This window comes from Elephantulus edwardii, unplaced genomic scaffold (assembly GCF_000299155.1).
Source record: "Elephantulus edwardii isolate Elephantulus edwardi_28Jun2011 unplaced genomic scaffold, EleEdw1.0 scaffold00009, whole genome shotgun sequence".
In the NCBI taxonomy this organism is placed as follows: domain Eukaryota; kingdom Metazoa; phylum Chordata; class Mammalia; order Macroscelidea; family Macroscelididae; genus Elephantulus; species Elephantulus edwardii.
In genome coordinates, this window is record NW_006399759.1 from 3,776,360 (window position 1) to 3,803,733 (window position 27,374).

The 27,374-nt window shown below is 45.8% G+C and overlaps 1 protein-coding gene across 1 annotated transcript in view; it reads right to left on the reverse strand.

The window, feature by feature from the left end:
• The window catches only part of PLB1 (phospholipase B1), a 194,642-nt gene that overhangs the window by 63,834 nt on the left and 103,434 nt on the right, over positions 1–27,374 (reverse strand). Inside the window, exons 22-32 of the mRNA XM_006880687.1 lie at positions 16,411–16,476; positions 15,998–16,098; positions 13,706–13,787; positions 9,252–9,356; positions 9,053–9,148; positions 8,799–8,870; positions 7,809–7,847; positions 7,009–7,069; positions 6,064–6,122; positions 4,965–5,038; positions 209–252 (exon numbers count right to left, since the gene is read on the reverse strand). Of these exons, the coding sequence (XP_006880749.1) occupies positions 209–252; positions 4,965–5,038; positions 6,064–6,122; positions 7,009–7,069; positions 7,809–7,847; positions 8,799–8,870; positions 9,053–9,148; positions 9,252–9,356; positions 13,706–13,787; positions 15,998–16,098; positions 16,411–16,476 (799 nt within the window). The remainder of the gene's footprint in view (positions 1–208; positions 253–4,964; positions 5,039–6,063; positions 6,123–7,008; positions 7,070–7,808; positions 7,848–8,798; positions 8,871–9,052; positions 9,149–9,251; positions 9,357–13,705; positions 13,788–15,997; positions 16,099–16,410; positions 16,477–27,374) is intronic.

Consider the following 27,374-nt stretch of genomic DNA (forward strand, 5'->3'; position numbering starts at 1 on the left):
AAGCTTAAACCTAGGTCTTCTGGCTCAAAGTCCAGCATTTATTCTATACCCCAACCCCAGGCTACCTATCCATGGCTTCTTTTCCTACTTCAAATGGTAGCTCATGAAGGAGAAATGACTTGCTTGTTTCTTAGTTGGAAAGAACTCTTGTGAAGTCTAGGGGTCAGAAGGAAGTAGAGGACAGATTCAAGGCCCTGTGGTTACTTACTAGGCAACGTAGTCACATTCCTCAGGGAGCCGTCCCCTCCTGAACTGCAGTGAGTGAGAACACCAGGGTGGGGCAGGGGAGGTGGGGAGAGGGGAGAGAGAGAGAGAGAATGAATCAATACATTCTCTTAACAAAATGCAGCTCTGTAGTGCCACTGTTGTAAAACGGGACTGACATCGGGAGTGAGAGGAGACTGAGAAAGATGGGTTCAATAATGTATACTGCATTGAAACAGATGAGGGAGAAAACTGTTTAAAAGGGATATGTGATTAGGTGTTTTTGTCATGACAGGAGTCCCGAGGGAAGGCTACATAGTGGAGTGGACCTCGGGGAGGGATTGTATAACAATGAAAGAATTTTCTTTTACTTTTCAAAGAGAAGAGGGAACTGGGGGGGCGGGGGTGGGCAGGGAGAAAGTGTAACAATGAATGAATGAATGGAAATCCAAAGTGTGTAAATTTTCATTAACATTAATAATAATAATAAACCTATAAAATAAACAACATTCAAGTCCCTATGATTGATATTGTATTATTCCATTGATATTAAATGTAATTAAAAAGGCAAATGCAAGTAGAAAAATTATAATTTGTGAAAATCACGGGCTTGGAGTACAGAATTTTGTCAAGGTTATAGGCATTGTGCTAAATAAATAAATTGGCAAGCTTAGAAAAACAGTTTGATTTTCCTTAAGAGGAGCCCTTGATTAACGCTTGTATATTGGTCAAAGGCAGACTGAGAAACCTTTGGGTTTTTTTCCCCCTCAAGCTATAAATTATAACAAAAACAAAACAAAACAAAAAAACCCCAAATGCACCTCTGTCTTTCTTAGTGTCTATGACAAAAAGATGTGGCAGATTAATCTCTTTGCATTTTAAGGATCTTTAGAGGAGGGAGAGGGATACGCAAAGTCCTCTATGTCTGTCTCTATAAATCCGAGATTTGAAGACAAAAGGGAGTCGGAGCCTGGTCTCCTAAATCAGAAGGAAGAGTCCCTAGTTGATGTGGCACTGGAAGCCCAGCCCTTGACCAGGTGTTCTTGTTGGTTCTCCCCTCTTCCACCCCTGTTTCTCTCTCTCTCTCTCTCTCTTTCTCTCTCCATTGACAGAGTAGGAGAATAAATGCACAGGTGTCAATTACTTTTCTTAAAGGCCGAAAAACCAGAGTGCTAGAGCTGGAAACCTCCAGAAAATGGGGAAGATCTCCTTTGCCCAGTGGCCAGGTACAATTCCATGAACAAATACAGGCCATGGCCTCTCACTGCCCAATCTAACGTCAACAAATCTGATCAATCTAAGCTCAAGGCACACTCTAAAGATTTCATTTCCTTTTATGCACTGAAATTACCTACCATGCAGGAGGGAGGGAAAGAAATATGCTTCCGTTAAACAAATTCCAATATTTGGGACAAATTGTGTTCGTAGTTTTCTTCTGTGTCTCCCTCTGTAACCCAAGCACATTCTTGCAGCCCTCTAGATTTTGAAGATACCCCTGGCATCTAGCCCATCAACTTTGAGAGACTTCTCAAAGTCCAGGCCATCAGTTGGAGGCAGAGTTGTTCTTCATTTAAGGAACGCTTGGAATGAAATTAACTGTATATCATATGGAGATGATCAAGGGCTCTACGTACAAGCAGCCCCCATGGAGTGGAGAGAAAGAAGCCCCAGTGAAGCCTGCCTTCCTACCTCACAGTTACCTCTCCCAGACTGTCCCTCAAACGCTTGTATATAATTCAGCCAATGGCTGAGAATTTGTCTTAACTCCCAAACCTTCTTCAATGTAGCATGAAGCTGCTACTTTATCTACTTCTGGATCTTTCTTCCTTTAGACCAAAGACACTTAATCAAAATATTTTATACTTGAGAGAAAATGGTAAATTTACAAACCTCCTTCAATCACTGTATTAAAAGTTCTTTTCCTCTTCAATAAACAGAGAGAAGCAAACACACATACATGAAGCACTTCCTGGTGTCATGTCTCGTCTAAAGACACATTTGTACAAAATCAAGGGTGATGGCTGATCAAGACCAATATCTACTCCTAACTTAAAGGGAAAATCTGGTGGAGAAATAAGCTTGTAAGAATAAATATGGGGGAGAAAAATTATTAAGTCCCCTTTCTGATTAGGATCGTGTGAAACATGAAAGAAGACCATGCCAGACAGCTGACCTATAGTAGGCGCTTCAGATGAATGTAATTCTATTACACTATGTGCACAATGGCTAGGCTTTGCTTATTCCTTGTCAGCCACAGTGCACAAAGACACACCTCTTGATAGATGTGCTAAAACATCCACTGAAGATGTTTTAGTAAGATGAGATTGGCCTCCTAACTAAAAGGCAAAAGAGTAGAACTTTAAAAAGTGCATTTTATTTTGGTCCTTTGGTATCAAACATGCAGAGTTGATTCAATGGTGGAAAAGGCAATTGTCTGAAGACCTGTTACAATGTTTAGTTGAAGCTGGAGCCTCTCACTGGTTTTAAGATTCTTACCAAGTGAGGGGACCTGGAAATATTCACAACTAACCATACCCACTTTACTTTTTTTTTTTACCTTGAAGTCATTATTTGACTGGGCTTTCTAATCTAGAAGCTTGAATTTATCTGAGTAATTTCATTTCTCTGGTAAATCTACCATACAATTATTTCACAGGAGATAATAATGGATATTACGAAAAAAGGGAAAAAAAGAGATCTGTAAATACAGGAAACACTGGGTTAAATAAACACAAATAGATTTCTTCCATTTCTGACCTCTTAAGTGTCTTACAAGGCTAATAAGCACTGAGAATTCCTCAGAGAGGGGCTATAGTAGGTGGTGTTACCCAAATGCAAAGGATTTTCCCTTCTTCAGGAGCATGAGGGGGCCAGTGACCCTTGGAAATACTAATGTAGATACTCTATCTAAAGTGTGAAAATGCCTCTCTGTTGCTCTTGTCTAGAGCTTTCATCTCTAATGTGCATGGATCTTGGGACAGGTCTTTTTAACACTGAAGACAGATAAAGTGTTTAAAGGGACAGGAGCTGTTGAAAATGAGGCCATGGAGTCAGAGTCAGAAGATGTAAATATTAGGCCTTAATAAGAGGAAACAGGAGCAATTGGATTTTTCAATTGCTGCAGAGAGAAGCGTTTAGCAATAATGACCCACTCGTGCCTGGGTGCCGGGAGCCTGCCTCGTCACTGTGGGTGAAGCTGGGCTGCTCTTCCTTCCCTGGACGGCCACACAGCCACACCATGTGAAGCTTATCAGCCATCTGTGAGTGGTGCGTCCACTTTCTTTTCTGTTTTCCCACACTACGAGGTGAGGTCATTGCTTTTGTTTGCAAAGACTAAGTGCAGCTGCTATGCAACGTCATGTTTTTTTTAGATTGTTATAAAAACCTCTGGTTCCTTTCTCTTCTGCTGGTTTGCCTTTTTCTTAGAAGCCTTAGTAATGTTTGGGCCTGAGCGAGCAGCCAGGAACAAGGCTCCGTTTTGTTCCAAGGGAGCTTGATAGAGACCACCTACTTGGCTGAGGACACCCAGCGATTTGTATGACCACAGAGTCTGGAGGAGGCATTTATCTCAGCTCTCAGCAGGGTGATGACTTCATGCCAAGGGCTCGCTGGAGTCTGATGGCTACAGGCTGAGTGATGTCACCTCTTTCCCACCCGCAAACCATCGCCTGTGCAGCTCCTCGAGTTTGGCCTGAGAACAATCCTGACCATCCCCTGCTGTCTCCTCTCCGTTCTGGCAGGGTTGGGCGGGGAATACAATTTTCTTAGAATCCACTTTGAAGAAAAGGGAAGAGGCAAGCGTGCCGCCTCGTTAGCATTGCGCCCTCTTGTGGCTGGCTTTCTTCGAGTTGTTTTCCTAGGTAACAAATGGATTCGGAGCCAACCACCAATTGCTTTGAAGCATTCATGAACATGAACTTTATTAGAAAAGAAAGAAATTGGAGGATACTCACACCCAGCTCCCTCAACCTCACACGTCCTGAGCTTTTGCACTTGTGTCTGGAAAGCTCTCTCATTCTTTCCACCCAACTAATTGCTAGTCTTTCAAGACACAGCCCAGGTGCCACCTTCTCTGTGCAGCCTTCCATGCCTGTGGCGGCCGTTGGCTACACCCTCTTCTACGTTCCCACAGCACTTGGGTATCTTGTTTTGAAACAGCACTTGGCAACCGAGCGCCAGGACTTGCCTGTGCTTTTCACGTTCTGTAACCCACCCACGCTGTGTTGGCCCACAGGGCGGGCTCAGCGGTGCCTGTGGGCGGGGACTTTATTTCTTCTGAAGTGTGTGGTGGGCTGCAGAGGGTCTCTGGGCAGGCGTGCACGTGTGTGCACGAGTGGAGTTGTAAACGTAGAACAGCGTGAACGAATGCATCTAAGACAGTAGTAAACAGAGCCGTGAGGGTATCTACATAGGCACACGCACATAAACACACATGCAAGAGGGCAGCTGAAGGCTCAGAGATTTGGTGCTTTTCAGGTGCATTTTGTGTTGGATTTGTTGAGCCAGGAGTCTGGTATGAACCCTGGTTTACTTTCTTTGCATAATTGGAAGGGGGGGCTGCAGAGAGAGATTATCAGCAGTAAACTAACCCCTTGTTCCCCAGCTAAATGTCAAGGATTTTCTTCTGAAAGCCCCTTTCAGGCCTAGTCCTTGCTCTTTAGTGTTCATGTGCTTTAAGGGGACAAGCCCACTCACTCCCCAGTCTCTGTAGGTGAGCATGGTAGGGTGGGGGTGGGGCACAGAGGAAAAGTGAATGTTACCTATAAGATAGTCCCCGATACTGTGTGTTGACATCAGGAAGGTCATCCGGTTTGGAACCAATTCCATTGCCAGCCTTTAAAAACACAAGAATCCACCAGAAAATCAACAAGTCAAAAAGACAAAAGGCTGTTAACATGCAGGTCTTTAAAGAGGTAGCCTCTGATGCAGTTCATCGTGGGATGAACAAGCCCTGGCCCACAGTCCAAAGAGCGGGGCTGACCTTCTGCGATCCCCCCCCCACACACCCCAGTCACATGCTTTCACACTAGCCCCTTCAACTTGCGACTCACTTGAGTCTCAACTGCCTCCTTCCAAGGAGAAAGATAATCCCAGACCTGGGAGGGGAGAACTCAGTCTGTCTAAATGCCATCTCTTTATCCATCTCACACCATTTGGGGGGGGGGGCGCTGAGCATATAAGGGGAGGTCTGGGGGCACAGGCAGAAGAGAGTTAGACCGCTAACACAGAGGTCATGTCTTTGAAGGTTCAAGTTCCCCAGAGGAGGAGTATCAGGAGAAAGATGGACAATCTCTTCCTGCGGAATTTACGATCTTGGAAGCCCAGTTGAGGATCAGCTAGGAGTTGGTTCTCATTCACCAGCAATGAGTTTGCGTTTTCTTTTTTTGTTTTGGGGGATTTTTTTAAGAGGAAGGATGATGTATGCATGAATTCCAGCACCTAGTAAGGATCAACCCCTACTCCGCAAAAGGATTACTATTAATTTTGAAAGATTAACTATAACAAAACAACAAAGCTCTGCTGGATCAATGACACCTTTGGGTACTTGACTGCTGAGAATTCATTGAGAACTGCAAAGGACTAATCTCAATAAGGAAATTGCTTGACTTCAACTTCTTCCACATTTTCTATGGTTGTTATTGTAAAGAACAATTTGGCTTAAGAAATAAAAGGAGAAGGTAGCAGAAGAAATCATGGTTTTTTTGGTAGCAGAAGGCAAACCAGAAGACCTTCGTAAATGCTACAGAGGTGACAGGCTTGAGAAGCCATTCGGATGGAGCTGCCTGTCCACCAGTTAGCCTCAGACCCAGGAAGCCAGCCCAGGCATCTCCACCCAGACCAGAGCCCGAGGGTCCTTACAGTGAGAGAATCTCCCAGAGCAGCCACAACTTGGATATCTGCAGGTCTCAGGGCATGCACTGTAAAGACAAAGGACATCCTTGAGTCTGTGCGAAGGGGGTCGAGGCTGGAGTCAAGGACTTCTTGTTGGAGCAACAATGGAAACACGACTCAATCAACATGCGGGTTTGGGTCAGGCAGGAGTCAGCACTCAGGAGTAGGGGTGGCATGAAGGCAATGTCACTCTGTGAGAGAGACAATCTTGGACCTGCAGAGGGGAGAAAGGGACCCTGAAAAAAGGGGAGAAGGAGAGAAGGCTTGAGAGAGATGAGGAGCAGTGAGGGGAGATAGCTGGAGAGAAAATAAAAAAATGTGGCCATGGAAGGACTTCCCCTCAACCAAAAGGGCAGAGTGGGGTCCATCACTCCAGTGCCCAGCAGTGATGCAGGACACTGCTGTGACTTGAATGCAGGGGCCAGGTGAGCAGTGGACCATCTGAGGTGAAGTGCATGGCCTGGTGCGCAGCGTGCTGGCTGGATTCTGGACTGCCCCCAAGAATCTGAGGAATAAGCATGTCAGGCCCTCCCCTGCCCCCAGGTCTCTTCTGGAACAACCAGTGGTGTTTTCAGGCTCAGTGGGAATTGGGGGTACCTGACTATGATTGCATAGCCTGGGCCACAAAAGTGGCCCCCAGAACTCACTTCCTCTTGGGACTGCTGGGGTTGGTGAGGCCACATCACTGGGGCTGGCCACTGATGGGAGGGCTTCCAGCAGTGCCTCCAGCTTGTGTCCCCTCTAACTGGCCGAGTCAGGAGGGCTGCACGGCTCCTGGTCCTGACTGCCACAGGGCAGCTTGTCCCAGGTCACCACCCCAGACAAGCACAGGTACATTCTCTGGTTTGCACATTAAAAGTCTTATCAAAGAACTCCGTGGTGTGAAAGGGTCCTGGTCCCGGTGTGGCTTACCTGAGGTGGGGGGTGAGGCAGAAGGGGCTCTGTCCCTGCACAGCAGCATGCTCCCATGACCCTGTGGGCAGAGAATCAGACCCAGCATCTCAGCGCCAGGAAGACTGGCTGTGCATCAGACTTATCCAAGGAGCTTTAAAAAAAAAAAGTCCTACCCTGCGGAGGGATCTAGAGAGGGCTTTTTTTTTTTTTTTAAATAAAATCCTGGGTAATGTTAAATATTCAAAGCCAAAATTCTTGCTGCCATCGAGTTTACTCAGACTTTACTCCAGGAAAATCATAACTGCCCACAGGAACTCCTAGATTGTAACATCTTGTCAGAAGCACGACTGCCACATTTTACTCTCATGGTAGATTTGAAGCACTGACCTCTCTGTTAGAAGCCATGTGCTTTAACCACTGCACCATCAGGGCTTCTCATTTTTTTTTTTTAGGGCTTCTCATTTTGAGCATCAGCGGGTTGAAGTTGGATCTAGTTCAGACTCTGCACCATTCCAATACAAGAATCATGGCTCTGGCACTCACCCCAATGTTTGTTCCCCAGCCCTTCCTGCTTTGTATAGATCCTTATCTTCACTGTGTCAGCGATGGAGCTGTGGTTTGACTGGTTGGACCCTTCGCTCCACAGGCTGCTATCAACGGAGCTTACTCTGCTCTCTACCCTGCCTTACGTATGCAGCCTGGGCAACACAGGTGAATGGTCTCTGTCATGGAGCCTCTCTTCCTGGCCCGTCAGGAACTCCCGACCACTTTCCCACCCTGTCTTCTGGGCCATTTCCCCAGCAAGCCACCTGCAGTACCTGCACACTGTTCTTGTATGTGCTCAGGAAGGGCCAGACCTGTGAGAAGATGAAAGCCAAGAGCAACACGTTCAGCTTGAATCCTGCACTGCTCCCCCTCTCACCAGCTGTCATTAAACGCAGCCTTGGTCCGTACACTCTCAACCTCCCTCAGCCCTGGAGCCCCAAAGTTGCACCCTCCCACTAGGCTGGTCAAGCCGACACCATACTCTCCTCCAGGGCACTGGAGCCTTCTCAGTGATTGGGGCCCACATGGAGCTCTCTAAGAACATGCAAATATCCTCTTTGCTCCCAGCCTGCAGACTGGGGACATCTGGGTCACCTCTGGTTCTCCACCCAACTCCATCCCATGGTGCACCACTTTCTATTGAGGAAGCCTATAGCTCCAATCCCCAGTCTGGTGTCTGCCTTCCCCACCCCCACCCCTCCCCAGTACCGTGAGCTCCTTCTTGAGCCCACAGAGGGATCATGCCCCATCCACACAAACCCCAGCAGGGCGGCGAGCAGGGGCATGCCTGGGGTCCCTATGAGAACACAGGGGGAGTTTTGGGAGTGAGGACAATGGCTACAGAGTTCTAATAGTCTGACAATTTGTGAGTGAAAATGAGGGCCTTGCTCTGTTTCACCCTGCTGGTTAATGTCTGTCCCCAGGTCTCTGTTCCATACAGTTATGGAAGCAGCAGCTATATGAAGCCAGGGTATACTTCCACCTCATCTAGCCTTCCAAATGAAGCAGGAGATTGCCATCAGGCTTGCCTCCCTGGCCTGAAAGAGCTGCAACCAACCCAGACTTGTGCCAGGGCTCTCATGATTCCAAGACAGTGACAAGTACCCCAGGGCCTGAGTTCACTGGGGCCACCATCCCTCAGCCCAAGCAGATGGCATCCGTGGGTGGTCACAGCTAGGACGAGCTGAGGGTCTTAAAGAGAGCAGAAACCCGGAGAAGATGCTATAGACGGCGGAGCGGCAAGGGCGTGCTTTCCACATTACCTGGTCTGGACATGAGATATTGATCTTGTTTTCAAAATTATGCTGCGCTGTCTTCTTGTCGACAGGTTGCAGCTAAACCAAGAAGAAGAAAGATGGGAATGAGAAAGAGGCAGCAGAGATGGAAAGATCAGGGCACAGGTCGAGGTGGATCAGGGAGAGAGGGACAAAGAAAGGGGGCTTGTCATCACTGCTGTGGGGACACCTTCAGGCACATGGTAAGAGGTCCCTCAAAGGTCCACCCTTCGCCTTCCTACCATGTTGTTCCACAGGGCGCTGGCTGCTCGGGCGTGAGCCTTGCTGCTGAAATGGAAGCAGTCTGGGGCGAAGAAAGTGTTGTCAGGCAGCCCCGCCTGGTCATGGGGAAGAAAAAAGGGGTGGTGTTAGTTATGGAGATGTGGGATAACACAGATGGTGCTCAGAAGCCACTGCGGGTGCTCTCTGCGTCCCATTTACCGAGTTCTTTGGCATGTCCACTTTTTCAAAGAATGGCTGTATCACCACCGTGAAATCGTCCTTCGTGTCATACCGTCCACTCTCGACCAGCTGGTAGGTCTTCTCCTGAGGGAGGAAGGGGACAGGGTCAGGACACAGACGTGGAGACGGGAGGGGCCAGGGAATGTGCATAGGGTTGAGGGCAGCTGCAGAGCTTCCAGGATGTGTCTGTGTGTGTGTGCGTGTGTGTAGCTTCAAGGATGTGTGTGTGAGTGACAAAAAGCAGCCTTGTTCTGCTCCGCCTTTGTGTGTTCTGTTCTCAATCCTACAATTAAATTGAGTCTGACCTCTGGTGAAATTAATTTTCAGCAAAACGTCAACTGATCAGGAGTCAGCTAATTACTTTTGACATTAGCTTTTATCTCTTGCCCCCAACCCCTGCTTCATTTTCATGTATTTAATCCAGGCTGTGCAAACAGGAAGGTCTACCAGCTTGCCTTCTCTTAAAGCAATTCTGATTAAAAAATTTCAAGAGAAGGCATTTTATTTATTTATTTATGTTGTTAAATGACATTCTGGGTAATTGCTTTGGACTGGGTTGGGTCTCCTACAAAATGGGTCTGTGGTTAAATCCCCTTTCTGAATGGGGTTTCTTTGCTAAGTTAATGAGCAGTATTAGTGCTGATTTCTAGATGTCATCAGGTCTGCAACGGCCATATAAACCACAGGTCTGAGCCCTGTCTGACACTGTGCCATCCTCATCATAGCTGCCACACCAGAACCCATGGTTATCGTCACTGTGTCAGTTCTATCATCGAAGGTCTTCCCTGCCTTCATCGACCACCTCCTTTTCAAGTGTGATGTCTTTTTCTAGGCACTGGCCCCTCCTTACAACATGACCAGAGTGTGTGACATGAAGTGTCAGCACTCTTCCCTCTAGGGACATCCTGGCTGCACTCTCTCCAAGATGTATTTGTGTGTTCTCTTGGCAGCCCACGGGATAATTAGTGCTCTTTACCAGCACCACAACTCAAAAGCATCAATTCTTCTTCTGTCGTCTTAAACTCACTGCCTTCAAGTCAGAGCTGACACACAGCTGACTCTCCAGCAGGTTTTCTGTCAGCCTTATGGGAGGGCATTACCCATCTTTCTCCCTCAGGGCAGGTGGGGATCCAAACCACCTGGCTTTGGGTTAGCAGCACGATTCCTCCCCCACTGGGCCACCAGAGCTCCCTAAATCAGTCTCCTTTACAATCAAAAGCAGATTAAACAAGAGCGCAAGCAGGCAGAGATGTGGGTAGAGAAATGCCACCCCACATGAAGATTGCCAAGCAACAGAAGCTAAAATGAAACAATAACCTTCTCCTGAAGTCCAGGGAGAGGGAGAGGGAGAGAGAGAGAGAGAGAGAGAGAGAGAGAGAGAGAGAGAGAGAGAACATCTTTCTCTAGAGCCAGCCCCCTGCCTGAATTCAAATGCTTCCAAGAAATGTCTGTTTGTTAAAGCTACCCACTTACAGTTATTTCTGTTGTCAATGCACTATATAACCCAGAGAGAGCTCTGGTGGCCTAGTCCGTAAGAAGTGGCACTACAAACTCAAAGGTGCCCCGTCTCTGGCAACTCAAGTCCGGCATCAACTCCATGGGAGAAAGGTGGGTTGCCTCCCACTGTGTAATGTACAGTTTAGGAAAACCCAACAGAGGGTCAGCTCAATGAAGGTTCTGACTCAATGACAATAAGTAAGAGGACTAAGAAAAGATCCTTACATTTAATTTATTTCTGGCCTCAAATCGCTTAATCAGAGATGAATCAACAACACTGGATGCACATGTATAGATATATACTCTCTGTGTGTGAGAGAAAGAGAGAATTCATGCAAGCAAGATAGAACCATGCCTACATGCACGCACGTGGATGTGCCTTTTTGAGGTGCTCTCATCTCTCCAGGAGGGTACTAGAACTGTTCTCGTCCAAGCTTTCCCTGGGGCTCAGTTCCAGGAAGACCACTAAACCCAGTTCTGGCTCTTACTCCTACTGAACTCTGTTATTTTACTGCTCACCATTTTGGGGGCAGAGTCTAGAGAGCAAAGGCGGCCTCATGTATCCGAGACCATGCATGTAATCAATCAGAGGACTGCACCTTCTATTCTCAGGACTAGGCCCTAAGCCAGGCGCCCCTCCCCTCTGACAGCTCAGGCCAGTTTCCTCCAAGACAGAGCCCAAGTGAGGCACAAAGATTGAGAAGGGGAAGAGAAATGGTCTCAAGTGGCAGAAACTACTAACTAGCTAGTTAGCACTACTAACTAGTTGTATCATATCCAGTAAGCCCTTTTTTCCTTTCTGAGCTCTCCTCTCATCTATAAGCGAGGTGTGGGACGATGCCAGGACCATCTCTGAAGCCCCTTCCATGACACTAGTTACTCTGGGGATTACCCATGGTTCACAGTGGGTAGAATCACACACCTTTCGAGAATGAAAAAAAAAATTAAATTGAATGCCCGGTGCCTGGCACACTGTAAGTACTCCATAGATGGCCGCGGTTATTAACAGTAATCATTGCGGCCGCCAGAGAGTGGGATGAGCACCACAGGGTTTGCAGGAGACCAGGAGTGAGAAGATCCTGAGAGGGCAGGGTGACCAGGCACGGCTGAGCTGTGAGCATGCCCAGGACACTAGAGCTGCCCTGGACATCTCCATGGAGACCAAGATCAGACCTGGCATAGCCGGCCGCTCTAGAAAAGCCAGCGAAGGCAGGGGTAGTGACTAGTTCTCATTTGCCTTGGCTGCCTAGCACCTAAATCTACTCCCTATGTTTGAAAAGCCCCTGTTTCCAAGGAAGAGCCTGCTTGCCACTGTGCTGTTGTTAGGTGACGATGACACCATTCTGACCCATAACAACCTCATGAGACAGAGTAGAACTGCTCCACAGAGTCTTCTAGGCTGAACTCTTCACAGGAGCAAATCACCAAGCCTTTTTTCCTAAAAATTCTCTAGGTAGGTTTGAACTGCCAACCTTTCAGTTAATAATCAACTACTCTTAACTATTATACCATCAGGGCTTCTCGCTATTACTGTGGTAGCTGAAAAAAGATAAGTGCTCATTTACCCAGCTTCCCTGCAGCTAGGCTGTGAATACACAGCTCAGACTTTTTCAATTGTTGCCCTGGTAATGGGCTTGAGATTGGAAGGTAGTGACAGTAAGATGGAGGGCCGGTACAAAATACATTTTTTTGAGGTGGTAGAAAATTCCTAGAAGCTGCAGTGACACTGGAGGTCTATGTGGGTAGGGCCAGAAACCTGGGCTCCATCATGCTCTCACAGATGAGTTTTTTGCCGTGATTTTGATGCCTGCTCCCTAGAATTCCAAGATTCCTGAGATCTTTGCCTCTGACCTTGGTTCACAGGACTTTCCAGAAAGTCTATGGGCTCCCTTATAAGTGTCACTGAGGTGGCTTAATGGTAAGGAGTTGTGCTGCCAACCCAAAGGCACACAGTTCAAATCCGCCTGCTGCTCTGTGGGAGAAAGATGGGCAGTCTCCTCACATATGATAAACTGCCTCTGAAAACCCACTAGAGGGTGAGCTATAGGTCAGTTCTGACTTGATGGCACACAATAACAACATCCCCATAAATACATCTATTTATGCCAGCTAGAAACTGTGTAAATGCTTAGCTTTTGCACCCAAGAATTCCAACTGAAATGGTCCTCGAGTGGCCATCACCTCAGCTGCCTCTCTCTCCTGGGGCAGCACAGACAGTTTCAATGGATACAGAGATTGCCAGCTCACAGAAAGACAGCAGAGGAGGCAGCCACAGGGCTTGGCCCTGGCATCAAAGAATGATGTAAAAAGGTTCATTTCTCTGAGCCTCTGATATACCTGGAGGTGTATCTGCCACCAAAAAGATCTGCAAGGAAGTGGTTCTATCCTAAGGAGTCATGAGCTCGATGCTCCACTCTGGAAGCTGTTTGCAGACCACTCTGGATTGGAAAAGTTACCATTGCTATCCCTCCCCAAGTGACTGGATGATCATGTGTGGGTGAAATCTAGACTGATTAAAGAGCCAGCTAGCCCGGCAAATAATCTAGATGACTCTCCTGGGAGGGTGCTGTTCCAAGTTAGAGTCACATCCCCAGGTCTGAATTAAGCTCCACGAGCCTTCCTGTCTAAGTCACCCCACCAGTGGGCAGCAGTCAGCATCTGGATCTAGTCAGACCCCGAGTTTCCTTCCCAGGACAGTGCATTTCTCCACAGGGAGCCTGGAAGCTTGTTTCCACAGAGTCCAGGGTGCTGAGGTTCAGGGATGTTTGGTCAGTTGTCTCTCTAGCTTGAATTCAGGACATTTGACCACAGCCCCTGCTGCCTCATGGGCGTCTATATCAGCATAGTAGTTAGTGATAAACACACACCAAAATCACCTGAGCAAAATGACCCACCACAACTAAGATCATCACACCATAGTACCTGTGTATGCTCACCTGATACTTTTTATTCACTTCGATGAGGGCAGCAAGTTCTGTTGAGTTATCATCAAACTTCAGGACACAGGGACACAGAGACCTGCAGGCCAAAGCAGAGATGCCCCACCCCAAGAGAACCTCTGAGCTAATTAGTGTAATGAAGAAATATTAGCCTGGGGCTCAGAATGTAGTTCTTAGAGGAGTCGGTATCTGTGCTAATGAGGGACCTGGCTGACTATATGGATGAAGCTGAAGAAAAATTCCAGTATCTGGAGATGCTCTTGAATGTGAAGTAATTATTTCTCGTGACATCTGCAGACGTGACTTTTGAGGAGCTGAGTTACTTTACGGCAGTGTGAGGCCAGTGCTATGTAAAGGAGGCACACCCACTTTTAATTAATAATAGTGATGATAACAATAACCGCTAAAACACAGTGAATGTCTGCTTTGCCACGCTGTGCTAAGAGTGTCATAGGAATTAACCTGCTTAAGCCTCACAGCCATTCTTTCCATTTTAAAAATGAGAAAACAAGAGTGGTTAGCTTTCTCAAGGCCACATGAGAGCTGAACGTGGAAGAGGACTTAAAAGTGTGCCTGGCTCTGCAGCGAAGGTGTTGATTGTTGCTGTGTTCATTCCAACTCATGGCAACTTCATATGTTACAGAGTAGAACTGTTCCGTGAGGTTTCTTAGCTATGATCTTTACGGAATCAAGTTGCCAGGACTTTTCTTCCACAGTACCACTGAGTGGCATGGAACCACCAACCTTTAGGTTTTGATGTGAGCACAAACCAGTCTTCGTGAGCTCTTTGCCTCTATAGTAAACTAAGGTCCAGTCTGTAGTTTTGATTACAAGTCATTTTGTAAACTGAGTCTTTTGGTCCTAGAGGATGAAGTGATTGTACTGATGCTCCCTTGCAGACTTAGCGCCAGCAAGGAGCGACAGAACTCAGGAGAGGTAGGGGAGGGCAGGCACAGAGCAGTGGGGGTCGAGGTGACCCTGAGCTCCTCTCACCCTGACATTAGTGCTTTGTTCCTTTCAGTTCTGAAAACAAATAGCAAATGCCAACACTGAGTCCCTACTTTTAATGGTTAGTAGTGACAGGGTTTTTGGGTTTTTTTAATGTGTGAGTGTCTCTGAAATTGAATGAATGTACTGAACCCCCGGGTGGCCCAGTGACTGGAGAAAGTGGGAGCCAGGGTATGAGTCAGCAGCAGGGAAATAGCGGGCCTGACACCAGCTGTGATAATAGGAATGTGTCTTGTGTCTCGCAGGCGCCCTCCTTCTGCCCCGGCCTCCTGGGGCCTTCCCTGAGGGGCTGCAGCCTGGGCTCTTTCCTGGGGGGCTGTATTGTGGGTCCCCAGGAGAGCTTTGATTAGGAGCTACAGGATAGCGGCCAAGATAATGTCTTAATTTCCAAGAGTAAATCTGGCCTTTGTGAATTAGTCATCATTCATTCAGCGAAGGGCTGCTGGGCGCCTGCCGTGTGCTAGCAGAAGACTGCCTCATTTGTGGGGTCCACAGGCTGTGGGGGAGAGGCTGGTGAATAACCACCACAGATGTGCTCAGGACTAACGCAGAGGTCTGAGTGGAGAGAAGACAGCACTGACTCAGGACGTGGGGTGGGATCATGGGCTAAAGGCCTGGACGACCAGCAGGAAGGTGCTGAGGGAAATGTTCCTGCGTGGGCTGTAGGGCTGAACCCCCGGGTGGCCCAGTGACTGGAGAAAGTGGGAGCCTCAGCCACTCCTGAGGGTGACAGAGATGTGGAGGGTTGGGGATGCCATCTTTGAGTGACTGGGGGCTTAGAGGCAAAGAAAATCTGTCAGGGGTCTCCCCAGAAGCAGGCTTTTCTCTTCTCTGGGAAAGATCCTTGGCCGTGGGTGCTGCTAACTGATTCGACCACCTGGTCCTCTAGCAAATGGCTATGACTGTGGCTGTGTGAATCCCAGTCAGATGTCCCTCTGTCCTGGAGATGTGGCTGCCCAGAGGGGATGCTCTGGACACAGCCCAAAGCAGGTCCTAGGAGAGGTCTGAGGCTGCCCTTGCTGGCTGATTCCATTCTTTACTCTCTGGAGAGGCCAAGGTATCAAGGGGCTGCCAGGACAATAGGAGCAGGGTTCGGGGTCTCATTGTACCTGACATCCATCCTGGGGTCACAGAAACAGTGAGCTGTGCTCTCTGTTAGACCTTTTCAGGTCTCAGCACTTGCCTCAGGCTCTGTTCTAGGGGTTTCTAACTAAACAGAGTCACTTTCTGCTAATGACCCCGCAGCCCTCTGTGAATCAGGTCCAGCGACCTCCATCTCACCTGAGGATTAACCTTGGACAGTAGACTTTTTTCTCAAGGTAGAGCTCCCTCAGGTTGACAATCTCCAACACCAGTACAAGGTTCACGAAGGTCCGAGGAACCTGAGCAAAGGCATGATCAGACCCCCAGACGCACCCAGGCCCCACAGTTGGGGCGAGTCCTGCCCCTCCTACTGACCCGGTAGGCTTGCCACCTTCAGCCCAGTCCCACCCACCTCCTCTGTCCCCACCGCGCCCTGTTCCTCATTGATTCTGTGACTGGCAGCTGCCTGTGCTGGCCTCCAGGTAACCGTGACCAGCCTGGGAGCTGCAGCTTCGGCAGGAAACCAGAGCTGCAACCAGGTCAGGTCTGGGGCCCACAGCGAGAAAGGAGGCCACAGCTGAGTTGCTCAGTCAGTGGTTCAGGTCCCGTACCTCAGCATGGAGGATGTCCAGAGCCTTCCTGATGTTGTCTGAGAAGTTCTGAGGGGAATAGCGGACCTGTAGGAAGAAGAAAGTTCTTTTAAAACACTTTTACCACTCGTTCTTCCTACAGACGTGGGCCACATCCTTCCACGGGTCCACTTCTTCCTGTATTTCAGTCAGAGTAGGTAAAAGTGAGACATGGGGTTCATTTTGGGGGCCTGAACCTCTAGCCCTGGGGCTTGTCATGATTGAGATGCCCAGCCTGGAACCAGGCCTTCTTCTGTGTACACTTATGGAAAGTTCTGGAGCCACTTCAGGACAACTTTGTAATGGCCTTAGCTAAGGCACATGACCTCCCCGGGTCCCTCTAAAATGGGGGTGTTGGATGAGAGGACCTAGAAAGACCCCTGAAGCTTGAGCAATCTCTGGTCCGATGGCCTGTTCTCTTCTCTTTGGGGGATACAAGCTCTAAATAAATCACTTAAAGACATGATGGGAAGTGAGTTTTGTGGACCCCCCACCCCAGTAACACAGACACGTTAACCATTATTTCGTCTGATTGTACAACTTATTATCTAATTTATTTTTATTGTGAATTGGCGAAAGTTTACAGAGCTTATTGCTTTTTCAGTCAACCATTCATGCACATTTTTTTCTATAACATGCCCACAGAGTCTCATCACCCATCCATTTGATATTATCTCTCCTTTCACTTATATTGTTGCTGTTGTTGTTAGGTGCTGGTGAGTAGAGCATGACTCATAGCGGCTCTATGAAAAACAGACCTAAATCCTGTTTTATCCTGGGCCATCCTCACCATCTCTGACACACTTGCGCCCACTGCTGCAGTCACTGTGTCAGTCTATCTCACTGAGGGTTTTGCTCTCTTTTGATGGCCAGAGATGACTATCTTAAGCATGATATCCTTTTACAAGGAATCGCCTCTCCTAGCAACATATCCAAAGTATGAGAGATGGGCCTTGTCATCCTTGTCTCCAAAGAGCACCCTGGCCATACCCTTTCTAAGATGCCACTCATCTTAATAGGTATTTGTTGTTATTTTTATGTGCCGTCTAGTCACTTGTGACTCATAGCAACCCTATACACAACAGCTCTGAACCATGCTCTATCGTGAGCCAATTTCATTGTCTCTGACACAATCTCATCCAGTGTCCTCCACTCTTGTACTGTCCCTCCGCCTTTCCAAGTATGATAACTTTCTCCAAGGACTGGTCCCTCCGGGCAACATGCCCGGTATGTAGGAAGGAACATCAAAATCCTTGCTTCCAAGAAACAGCCTGATTTAATCCTCTCTAGGGACAGATTTGTTTGTTCTCCTAGCAGCCCATGGTCTGTTCAATACTGTTCTCCAGCACTACAACTTAAAGACATTGATTCTTCTTCTAGATTTTTATTCATTGTCCAGCTCTTTGATGTATAGCAAATAACTGAAAAGACCATGGCTTGGATAATGGTGATGAAGGAGGAAATTCAAGCTTCTCTGAAGTAATTGACCAAAACCAAGGCCCCAGAAATTGATGGCATACTAATAGATATATTTCAGCAAACAGATGCTGCCCTGGATGTGCTCACCAAGTTGTGCCAATAAATTTGAAGGACAGCTACTTGGCCAGCTGACTTGAAGGGATACATATTTATTCCCATTCCAAAAAGGGATGATCCGACAGAAATTCTTTAACTATATCACATGCAAGCAAAATCTCTCTGAAGATTATCCCAGGTGAGTCGCAAACGACTCGATGGCACATAACAACAACAACATCAAGCAAGTCACTAATGTGGGCAACTGGAGTGAGCCTACTTCAAAGAAGGATACAAAAGGATACCTACAGCATCTGTTAGAGGAAGGAACCCAGCCATCGTAGATTTGAACCTCAGGAGATATGCAGCCTTTGGATCAGCAGGGCAGCTTCCTGTATGAGGAGTTATACCTTACAGTAGCCTCAGCCGCATCACTGAGACACGATGGTGAAGCTCGGAGTAAACAGATTTGGCCGCATTGGGCGCCTGGTCACCAGGGCTGCTTTTCACTCTGGCAAAGTGGATGTTGTCGCCATCAATGATCCCTTCATTGACCTCAACTATATGGACTCTATGTTCCAATATGATTCCACTCATGGCAAGTTCAACGGCACTGTCAAGGCTGAGAATGGGAAGCTGGTCATCATTGGGAAAGCCATCACTATCTTCCAGGAGCGAGATCCTGCCAACATCACGTGGGGTGATGCTGGTGCTGAGTATGTTGTGGAGTCCACTGGTGTCTTCACAACCTTGGAGAAGGCTGGGGCTCACTTGAAGGGTGGTGCCAAACAGGTGATCATCTCTGCTCCTTCTGCTGATGCCCCCATGTTTGTGATGGGCATGAACCATGAAAAGTATCACAACTCTCTCAAAATTGTCAGCAATGCCTCCTGCACCATGAGCTACTTGGCTCCCCTGGCCAAGGTCATCCATGACAACTTCGACATTGTAGAAGGACTTGTGACCACAGTCCATGCCATTACTACCACCCAAAAGACTGTGGATGGCCCCTCTGGAAAGTGTTGGCCATGGAGCTGCCCAGAACACCATCCCTGCATCTACTGGCAATGCCAAGGCCATGGGCAAGGTCATCCCTGAACTGAATGGGAAACTTAGCGGCATGGCTTTCCGTGTCCCCACCCCCAATGTGTCAGTTGTGGACCTGACCTGCCATCTGGAGAAAGTTGCCAAATATGATGACATTAAGAAAGTAGTAAAGCAGGCATCAGAAGGGCCCCTCAAGGGCATGCTTGGATACACTGAAGACCAGGTTGTCTCCTGTGACTTTAATAGTGAAACCCACTCTTCCACCTTTGATGCTGGGGCTGGCATTGCCCTGAATGACCACTTTGTCAAGCTCATTTCCTGGTATGACAATGAATTTGGCTACAGCAACCGGGTGGTCGACCTGATGGTTCACATGGCTTCCAAAGAATAAGATCCCTTTGGACCACCAGCCCCAGCAATAGCACTAGAAGAGAGAGATAGAGACCCTCAGCTGCTGGGGAGTCCCTGCCCCAACTTGATCCTCCCACACACTGAGAATCTCATATCCTTGACACAAGTTTCCATCAAATTCACCTGAGAAAGGCTTGGAGAGGACATTTTGTCATGTACCATCAATAAATTTTACTGTACTCAGCCAAAAAAAAAAAAAAGAAATAAAAAAAAGATTATCCCTAAACATCTGGAACATTATATCAACAGAGAACTACCGGAAGTATAGTCTGTGTTTAGAAGAGGCCATGACATTAGGGATACCAATGTCAGATGGATCTTGGCTGAAAGCAGAGTGTACCAGAAGGATGTCTATCCGTGTTTAATTGACTATGCAAAAGCATTTGACTTAGTGGATCACAACAAGTTGTGGCTAATCTTGAAAAATAATGGAAAACCCAGAAACTCTGATTGTATTCAAGCAAAACCTATACTTGGACAAGGAGGCAGTAGTCAGAACAGACCAAGGAAACACTCCATGGTTCAAAATCAGGAAAGGAGTGTGTCAGCGATGCATCCTGTCTCAAAACTTTTTCAGTCTATATACAGAACAGATCATTCAGAAGACTGGTCTTTATGAGGCATCAGAATTGGAGGAAGACTTATCAACAACCTGCATTATGCAGATAACACAACCTTGCTTGCTGAAACTGAGAAGGACTTGAAGCACTTGCTGTAGAAGGTCAAGGACTGTAGTCTTCAATATGGACTGAAGCTCAAAATCAAGAAGAAAAATATTCTCACCATTGGGCCAATTGGCAGTGTCATGATAGATGGAGAAGAGATTGAGATTGTCAACAATTTCAGATTACTTGGGTCCAAATTCAACACTCTCAGAACCATCAGCCAGGCAGGAAATAAAAAAAAAATCACATTAGGAAAGTCTGCTATCAGGGACCTCTCCAGAGTACTGAAGAGCAAAAATGTCAGTCTAGAGACTAACATGTGCCTGATGCAGGCCATGGTTTTCACAATTACTTGCTATGCATCAGTTAGCTGGACAATGACTAAGAATGACAGAAGAAGATTTTATGTCTTTGAGCTGTGGTGCTGCAGAAGAGTACTGAACATACCATGGACTGCCAAGAGAACAAACAGGTCTATTCTGGAAAGGGTAAAATAAAAAATCAACTTGCTCTCTGGAGGCAAGGATTTTGAAGCTCCATCTCACATACTTTGGGCATGTTGCCAGGAGAGACTAGTCCTTGGAGAAGAACATCATGCTTGGAAGGGTGGAGGGACAATGCAAAAGAGGAAGACCCTGGATGAGATGGATTGACACAGTGACTGGGGTAATAGGGGTGCATGTGTTGGAGAGAGTGGGATTGGTTCAGGATAGGACAGAGTTCAGAGCTATTGTGTGTACCATTACTATGAGTCAAAGGCAACTTGATGGAGCATAACAACAGCAACATGGCTTGTCTCAGGTGCATCTCAGTCTCTAGGCTGACATCGTTGCTCTTCAGTACTGCAGTGAGGTCCCTGATAGTAGATTTTCCCAATACAATTATCTACTAATTAATTTTATACTCTCTCACTCCCTTCCCGTCTGCAGACCCATAATATACTAGGTTTCTAAGATGAATCATCCCAAGTGTAAACTTTTCTTTGTATTCTTATAATCATGGCTTTTATTTGAAGTTTTATGACCGACTTCTCTCACTCAGCATGTTGTTGTTGTGTATCATCAATTTGGAATCGACCCATAGCTGACTCTCCAGAGGTTTTCAGAGACAGTTAATTGCACAGGAGGAGACTGCCCATTCTTCTCCCGTGAAGCGTCTGGTGATTGCAGCACAGATTCTTACCACTAGGCCACCAGAGCTCCCCTTTCATTCAGTATGTTGTTGTGTACTGTAGAGTTGGAATTGGACCCATAGCTGACCCTCTAGTGGGTTTTCAGAGGCAGCTAATTGCAAAGGAGGAGATTGCCCATCCTTCTCCCACAGAACAGCTGATGCCTGCAAACCCCCTGCCTGTGGGATTGCAGCTCAGCTTCTTGCCACTAGGCCACCTAACGGCCTCTATATTTATCCACATTATACAATGTCAAAATGTGTTTTAAATGGCTTCTTTTTTTAAAAAAAAAAAGTAATGGAACTATTTCTATGAATGAAATCTAGCCCAAGGTCCTGATTTACTAATGGAATCAAAGTTGGAGGCACTCAGCTTGCAAACTCCTCACCCTGGCAACACCGAGGCTGGGAGGCAGGGCACCCTCTAGATGGGCGACAGCAAGAACCATTTTCTACACTTGGCCCTGCTGGATTCTTTTCTGCATGACACATATATTCGTCTTCAGGAAAACCTCAGTTGCCTGTTGTCCAGTCCCTCTCCCACCACACTGCGTGCTCACAGCAATGCTGACTTCAGATTTCTCTTCTGTGTGCAGCACTAGGACCACACTGAGAGGTTTTTCTTGCTGATTTATAGTCAGTTGTCTCATCTCCCTCTCCTGTCATTGTGAGGTCCTCGAGGACAGAGCCCCAGTTCCATTTGTCACTGTCTGGCACCTCACACAGTTCTTGGCATATCATACAAGCTCAGGAAATGGCAGTGGAAATGAACAACAAAGTTCTATATATCAGAATGTACTAAAAACAACCTTAAAAGGCAAATGACACAACAGGCTATACCTTTGACAGAGGAATCATATGCTAGGTTATTTTTGAAAAGTGGTACAAAGAAGTTTTTGGTGTTTTGTGTTTTTTTTTAAAGATGACAATCTGAACAGAAATTGGCCAAAAGCCATTGACAGATAATTTAACAAAAGGGAAAATTCAAAAAGGAGTATTGAGCAAAGAGAAAACAAAGTTTATTCCTACCAGAGAACCAAATAGGTGTGACTCTGGAAAAGGAAATGCAGTTTCTTATCTATCAGATTCACTCTCTCTCTTATTGCCAGTAAATCGGAACCAACTCATAGTTGAGCTTCCACTGGGTTTTCAGACGCTGTAAATTACAAGAGGAGATTACTCTTTTTCCTCTGGAGCAGCTAAGGGATTTGAACTGCATGTCTTTGCATTGGAAGTGCAACTTCTTACTACCAGGCCACCAGAGCTTCCTCTGATCAGACCAGATTAGAAACTATTAATAACATACATTGTCAGAAAGGGGTGTGAGGCTGAGACAGGCATACTGCAACAAACTTTTGAAGAGCAACTTGAGAATATGTATCTAAAGTATTAAAAATATTTATATTTACCAAAACATACTGATACATATGAATAGTACTGTGTTAAAGCTAATATAACAAAATGTTAATAACCATAAAATCCTCACTTTTCAACATGGTAAGGCTTAAAGATCAGATTGTTACCTGAACATTGGTATTATGTGAAAATGAAGGCTGAGTCAATCAGATCTTAAAGTGAAAGGTGACTACACCATCACACAACTGCCAAATTAAATCCTTACATAACTGCCAAGCCACTAAGAATCATGGCCCAAGCAAGTGGACACAAACCTTTTAACTATCATGGGCAGCATTACTCATACATCATCATTTGTTACTGTTGTTGTTGTTTGCCGTCAAGTAGAACACAACTCATAGTGACACTATGAACAAAGGGCCTGATGCCTTTCTATAACTATTGTAATTTCTCCAAGTTCATAGAGTTTCCAGAGGATGTGGTTTAGGAAGTGGATGCCACTCCTGCTTCCAAACTTGTCTTAAACATAGAGCTCCACCAAACATTGTCCACCATGGGCAGCTGTTATGGCATTTGACCCCCCCAGTGGCAAAAGGTTCAGCATCACAGCAAACCCACATTACCTCAGTACAGCAAATTGACTCAATCTGTGAGCTCCCCTAAATACTGCCCACAATGGGGAGCCATTATGATGTTTTAAACATCTATGGCACAATTGTTCTGTTATGGCATTTGAAACCCCAATGGCACAAGTTTCAGTGTCACAGCAAAGCCAGATTACCTCAGCACAGGAAACTGACAAAAGTACTGTCAGAGACATACTTTACTGTTAAAAATAAAAAAAGATCAGATAATGAGATTATTAGTGAGCAGTAGGTATATAGGTATACCCAAATCAGGATTGGAGGAAGACTCATCAATAACCTTTGGTATGCATATGACACAACTTTGCTTGTTGAGAGTGAGGAAGACTTGAAACATTTGCCATAGAAGGTCAAACGCTGCAGCCTTCAATATGGATTACATCAAGAAAATAAAAATTCTCACTATCAGACTGATAGGCAATATCATGACAGATGGAGAAAAGATTGAGGCTGTGAATGACTTCATCTTACTGGGATCCACAACTGATATACTTGGTACCAGCAGTCAGGAGATCTGGAGAAGTATTACACTGGGAAAGTTAGAAGTCAGGGATGTCTCCAAATTACTGAGGATCAATGATGTTAGTTTGAGGACTAAGGTGCACCTGATTCAGACTTGCCATGCATCCGAGAGTTGGACAATGAATAAGGATAAAGAAAAATTTGATGACTGAACTGTGGTGTTGGAAGAGAATACTGAATATCCCATGAACTGCCAAAAGAACAGACAGTTATGTCTTAGAGAAGATGAAGCCAGAGTGCTCCTTGGAAGCAAGGATAGCGAAGCTTTGTCTCACATATTTTGGAGAGGTTGTTAGAAGAGGCTATTTATTGGAGAAGGACATCATACTTGGGAAGGTGGAGGATGGAGGAGAAGAGGAAGATCCTCAACCAGGTGGACTGACAAAGTGACTGCAGCAATGTGTCAGAGATAGTGAGGTTGGCACAGGATAATACAGGGATCAGAACCGTTGTTCATAGGGTTGCTATGAATTGTACTCAACTCTGTGGCAACTAACAACATACATAAAATCTAAAACGAAACTCAAGGCTGTTAAGTTGATTCTGACTAACAGTGACCCACCATCAATTTTTCAAGGCCACTCACCTTTCCTTTGGCAGCCTAACATGTAACTTCCTGTGCCACCAGGGCTTCTTTGTTTATTATTCTGTTATTTTCATTTCTCCATATGCTTAGAACTTTTTTTATAATAAAATACTACAAGTATGCATTTTTGCCTAAAAAAAATCTTACTTTTTAGACTATAGACTCAAAAATAAATATGGATGCCTAAAAAGAGAGACGTTAATCACTGCTGTTGTTGATAGGTGCGATGGAGTTGATTACAACTCATAGTGACCTTGTCATCAGCAGATCCACATTCTGCCCTGTCCTGGGCCATTCTTAGCATCTCTGATACACTTGAGCCTATGGTGGCAGTCACTATGTCACTCTAACTCATCGAAGGTCTTCCTTTCTTTTGCTGACCCTCCACCTTACCAAGTATGATGTCTTTTCCCAAGGACTGGCCCTTCCTAACAACATGCTCAAAGAATATGAGATGAAGTTGCCGCTTAGAAGAACCCTGGTTGCACTTTCTCCCAGATATATATATTTGTTCTTTTTTGCAGTCCATGGGGTATTCAGTGCTCTTCTTCAACACCACAGCTCAAAGGCATTACTTCTTCTTCTTTCATCCCTATTCATCATCCAGCTTTGAGATACACAGGTAGTGACTGAAAAGACCATGAATTGCATCAACAGTACCTTTGTCTTTAAACTGACATTTACTGCTTCCAAGAACTTTGGAGAGGTTCTTGACCACAGACTTTTCTAATGCAGTAAGTCTTGATTTCTTGACTGCTGGTACCAATGGTGTTGATTGTGGATCTAAGTAAGATGAAATTGTTGACAACTTCAATTCTTTCTCCAACTGTTAAGATGTTGCCTTATGGCTCAGTAGTTAAAATTTTGTTTTCTTGATGTTTAAATGTAATCCCGTTGAAGGCTGTGGTCCTTGATCTTCTGCAGCAAGTGCTTCAGGTCCTTTTTTATTTTCAGCAAGCAAGGTTGTGACATCTGCATAATGCAAGTTGTTGATGAGCCTTCTTCCAGTTCTGATGCCACGTTCTTCTTCATAGAGTCTACCTTCTCAAATGATTTTTTTTCATCATACAAATTGAATAGGCATGGAAAAAGGATATAACCCTGACACACATCTTTCTTATTTTTAAACCATTCTATGTTCCCTTGCTCTGTTTGAACAATATCTTGGTCTAGGTATAGGTTTTGCATGAGCACAATTTAGTGTTCTGAGATGCCCATTCTTCTCAATATTAACCATGATTTGTTAAGATCCACACTACCAAATGCCTTTACTTAGTCAATAAGACACAAATAAACATCCTTCTGGTATTCTCTGCTTTTAGCCAAAATCCATCTGATACCAGCAATGATCTCTCTGGTACCATGGCCTATTCTAAATCTGGCTTGAATTTTTGGCAGTTCTCTGTTAATGTACTGTTCTAACTATTTTAAAATAATCTTCAACCAGAATTTGCTTGCATGTGATAGTGATGGTATTGTTCAGTAATTTTCAAATACTGTTGGATTATCTTTTTGGGGAATGGGAACAAATATGGAGCTATGCCAGTAAGTTAGCCAGGTAGATGTCTTCCAAATTTCCTGGCACAGTTTAGTCACCATGCCCAGGGCTGTATTTGTTTGTTGAAATACGTCCATTGATCATCCATCAATTCTTGGGGTCTCATTTTTGTACAATGACATCAATGCAACTTAGACTTTGCCCTTCATTGTCATTTCAATGAAGAATCCTCTGTATTTAAAATGACATTTTATTTCTTCATGGATGATGTCCTTGATGCCATTCCCTACCTCATCTGGTCTTCAATCATTTGTGTTCTGTGTCTCAAACCTATTTTCGAGATGAGCCTTAAATTCAGGTGGGATAGATTTGGGATGGCATTTTGATTCTTGTGGACTTGTTTTCATTTTCTTCAACTTCAATTTGAATTTGCACATGAGTAACTGATGGTCTGTTCCACAGTCAGCACCTGGCTGGTCTTGACTGCTGATAACAGAGTTTCTCCAGTGATTCTTTCCCCAGATGCAGCCAATCTGTTTCCTGTGTAGCCCATCAGGTGAGGTCTGTGTGGATAACTGCCGCTTGTGGTTCTTAAAGATGGCATTTGCAATTAAGAAATAATTAACTGCACAAATCCAATCTTTTGATCTCTAGTGTTCCTTAAAGTAATGAAAATTAGAACTACTTAGAAGCTAAGTATTTAACCATGGGACATGTTGTTGTTAGGTGCCATCAGGTCACCTCTGATTCATAGCAGCTCTATTACAATCGATTGAGACCTTACCATCCTCCCATTTTCCACTGTACACATTGCTAAAGTCACTGTGTGGGTGAGCTCTGGTGGCCTAGTGGCAGGAAACTGTACTGCAATCCCAGAGGTGCGCGTTTCAAATCCACCAGATGCTCTGCTGAAGAAGGAGGAACAATCGCCTCCTGTACCAGTCAGATCCAATTTGATGGTACACACATTAAAAAAAAAATAAAATAAATAAAGTCACTGTGTCAATCCATCTCCTGCAGGGTCTTCCTTGTCTTCACTGACCTTCTATCTTTCCAAGTATGACGTCCTTCTCTAAAGAGGGGTTCCTCCTGTCAGCATGCTCAAAGGCTGAGACAAAGTCTCACCATCCTTGCCTGTAAGGAGCCCCAGCTGCACTTCTTCTGAGGTAAGTTTGTCCGTTCTTTTGACAGTTCATGGCATAGTCAATACTCCTTGCCAATGCTACAATTCAAAGGCATTGATTCTTTGGTGTCTCTTCTTAATTATCCCACTTTCACATGCATATGAAGCAGCTGGAAATACCATGGCTTGGGTCAGGCTAACTGTAATAAATCATGGCCCATTTGTATTAGGGACTGCGGAGCTCTGGTGGTGTAGGCCATAGAAAGTGAAGCTGCTAATCCAAAGGGCTAGCACCTCCAGCAGATCAGCACTACCAAGGAAGAAAGGGGCAGGCTCCTCTCATGGCCATTTACAGCCTTGGAAATGCAGTGGAACATTGCTGGGAATCAGAACAGACACCAGAGGTCAG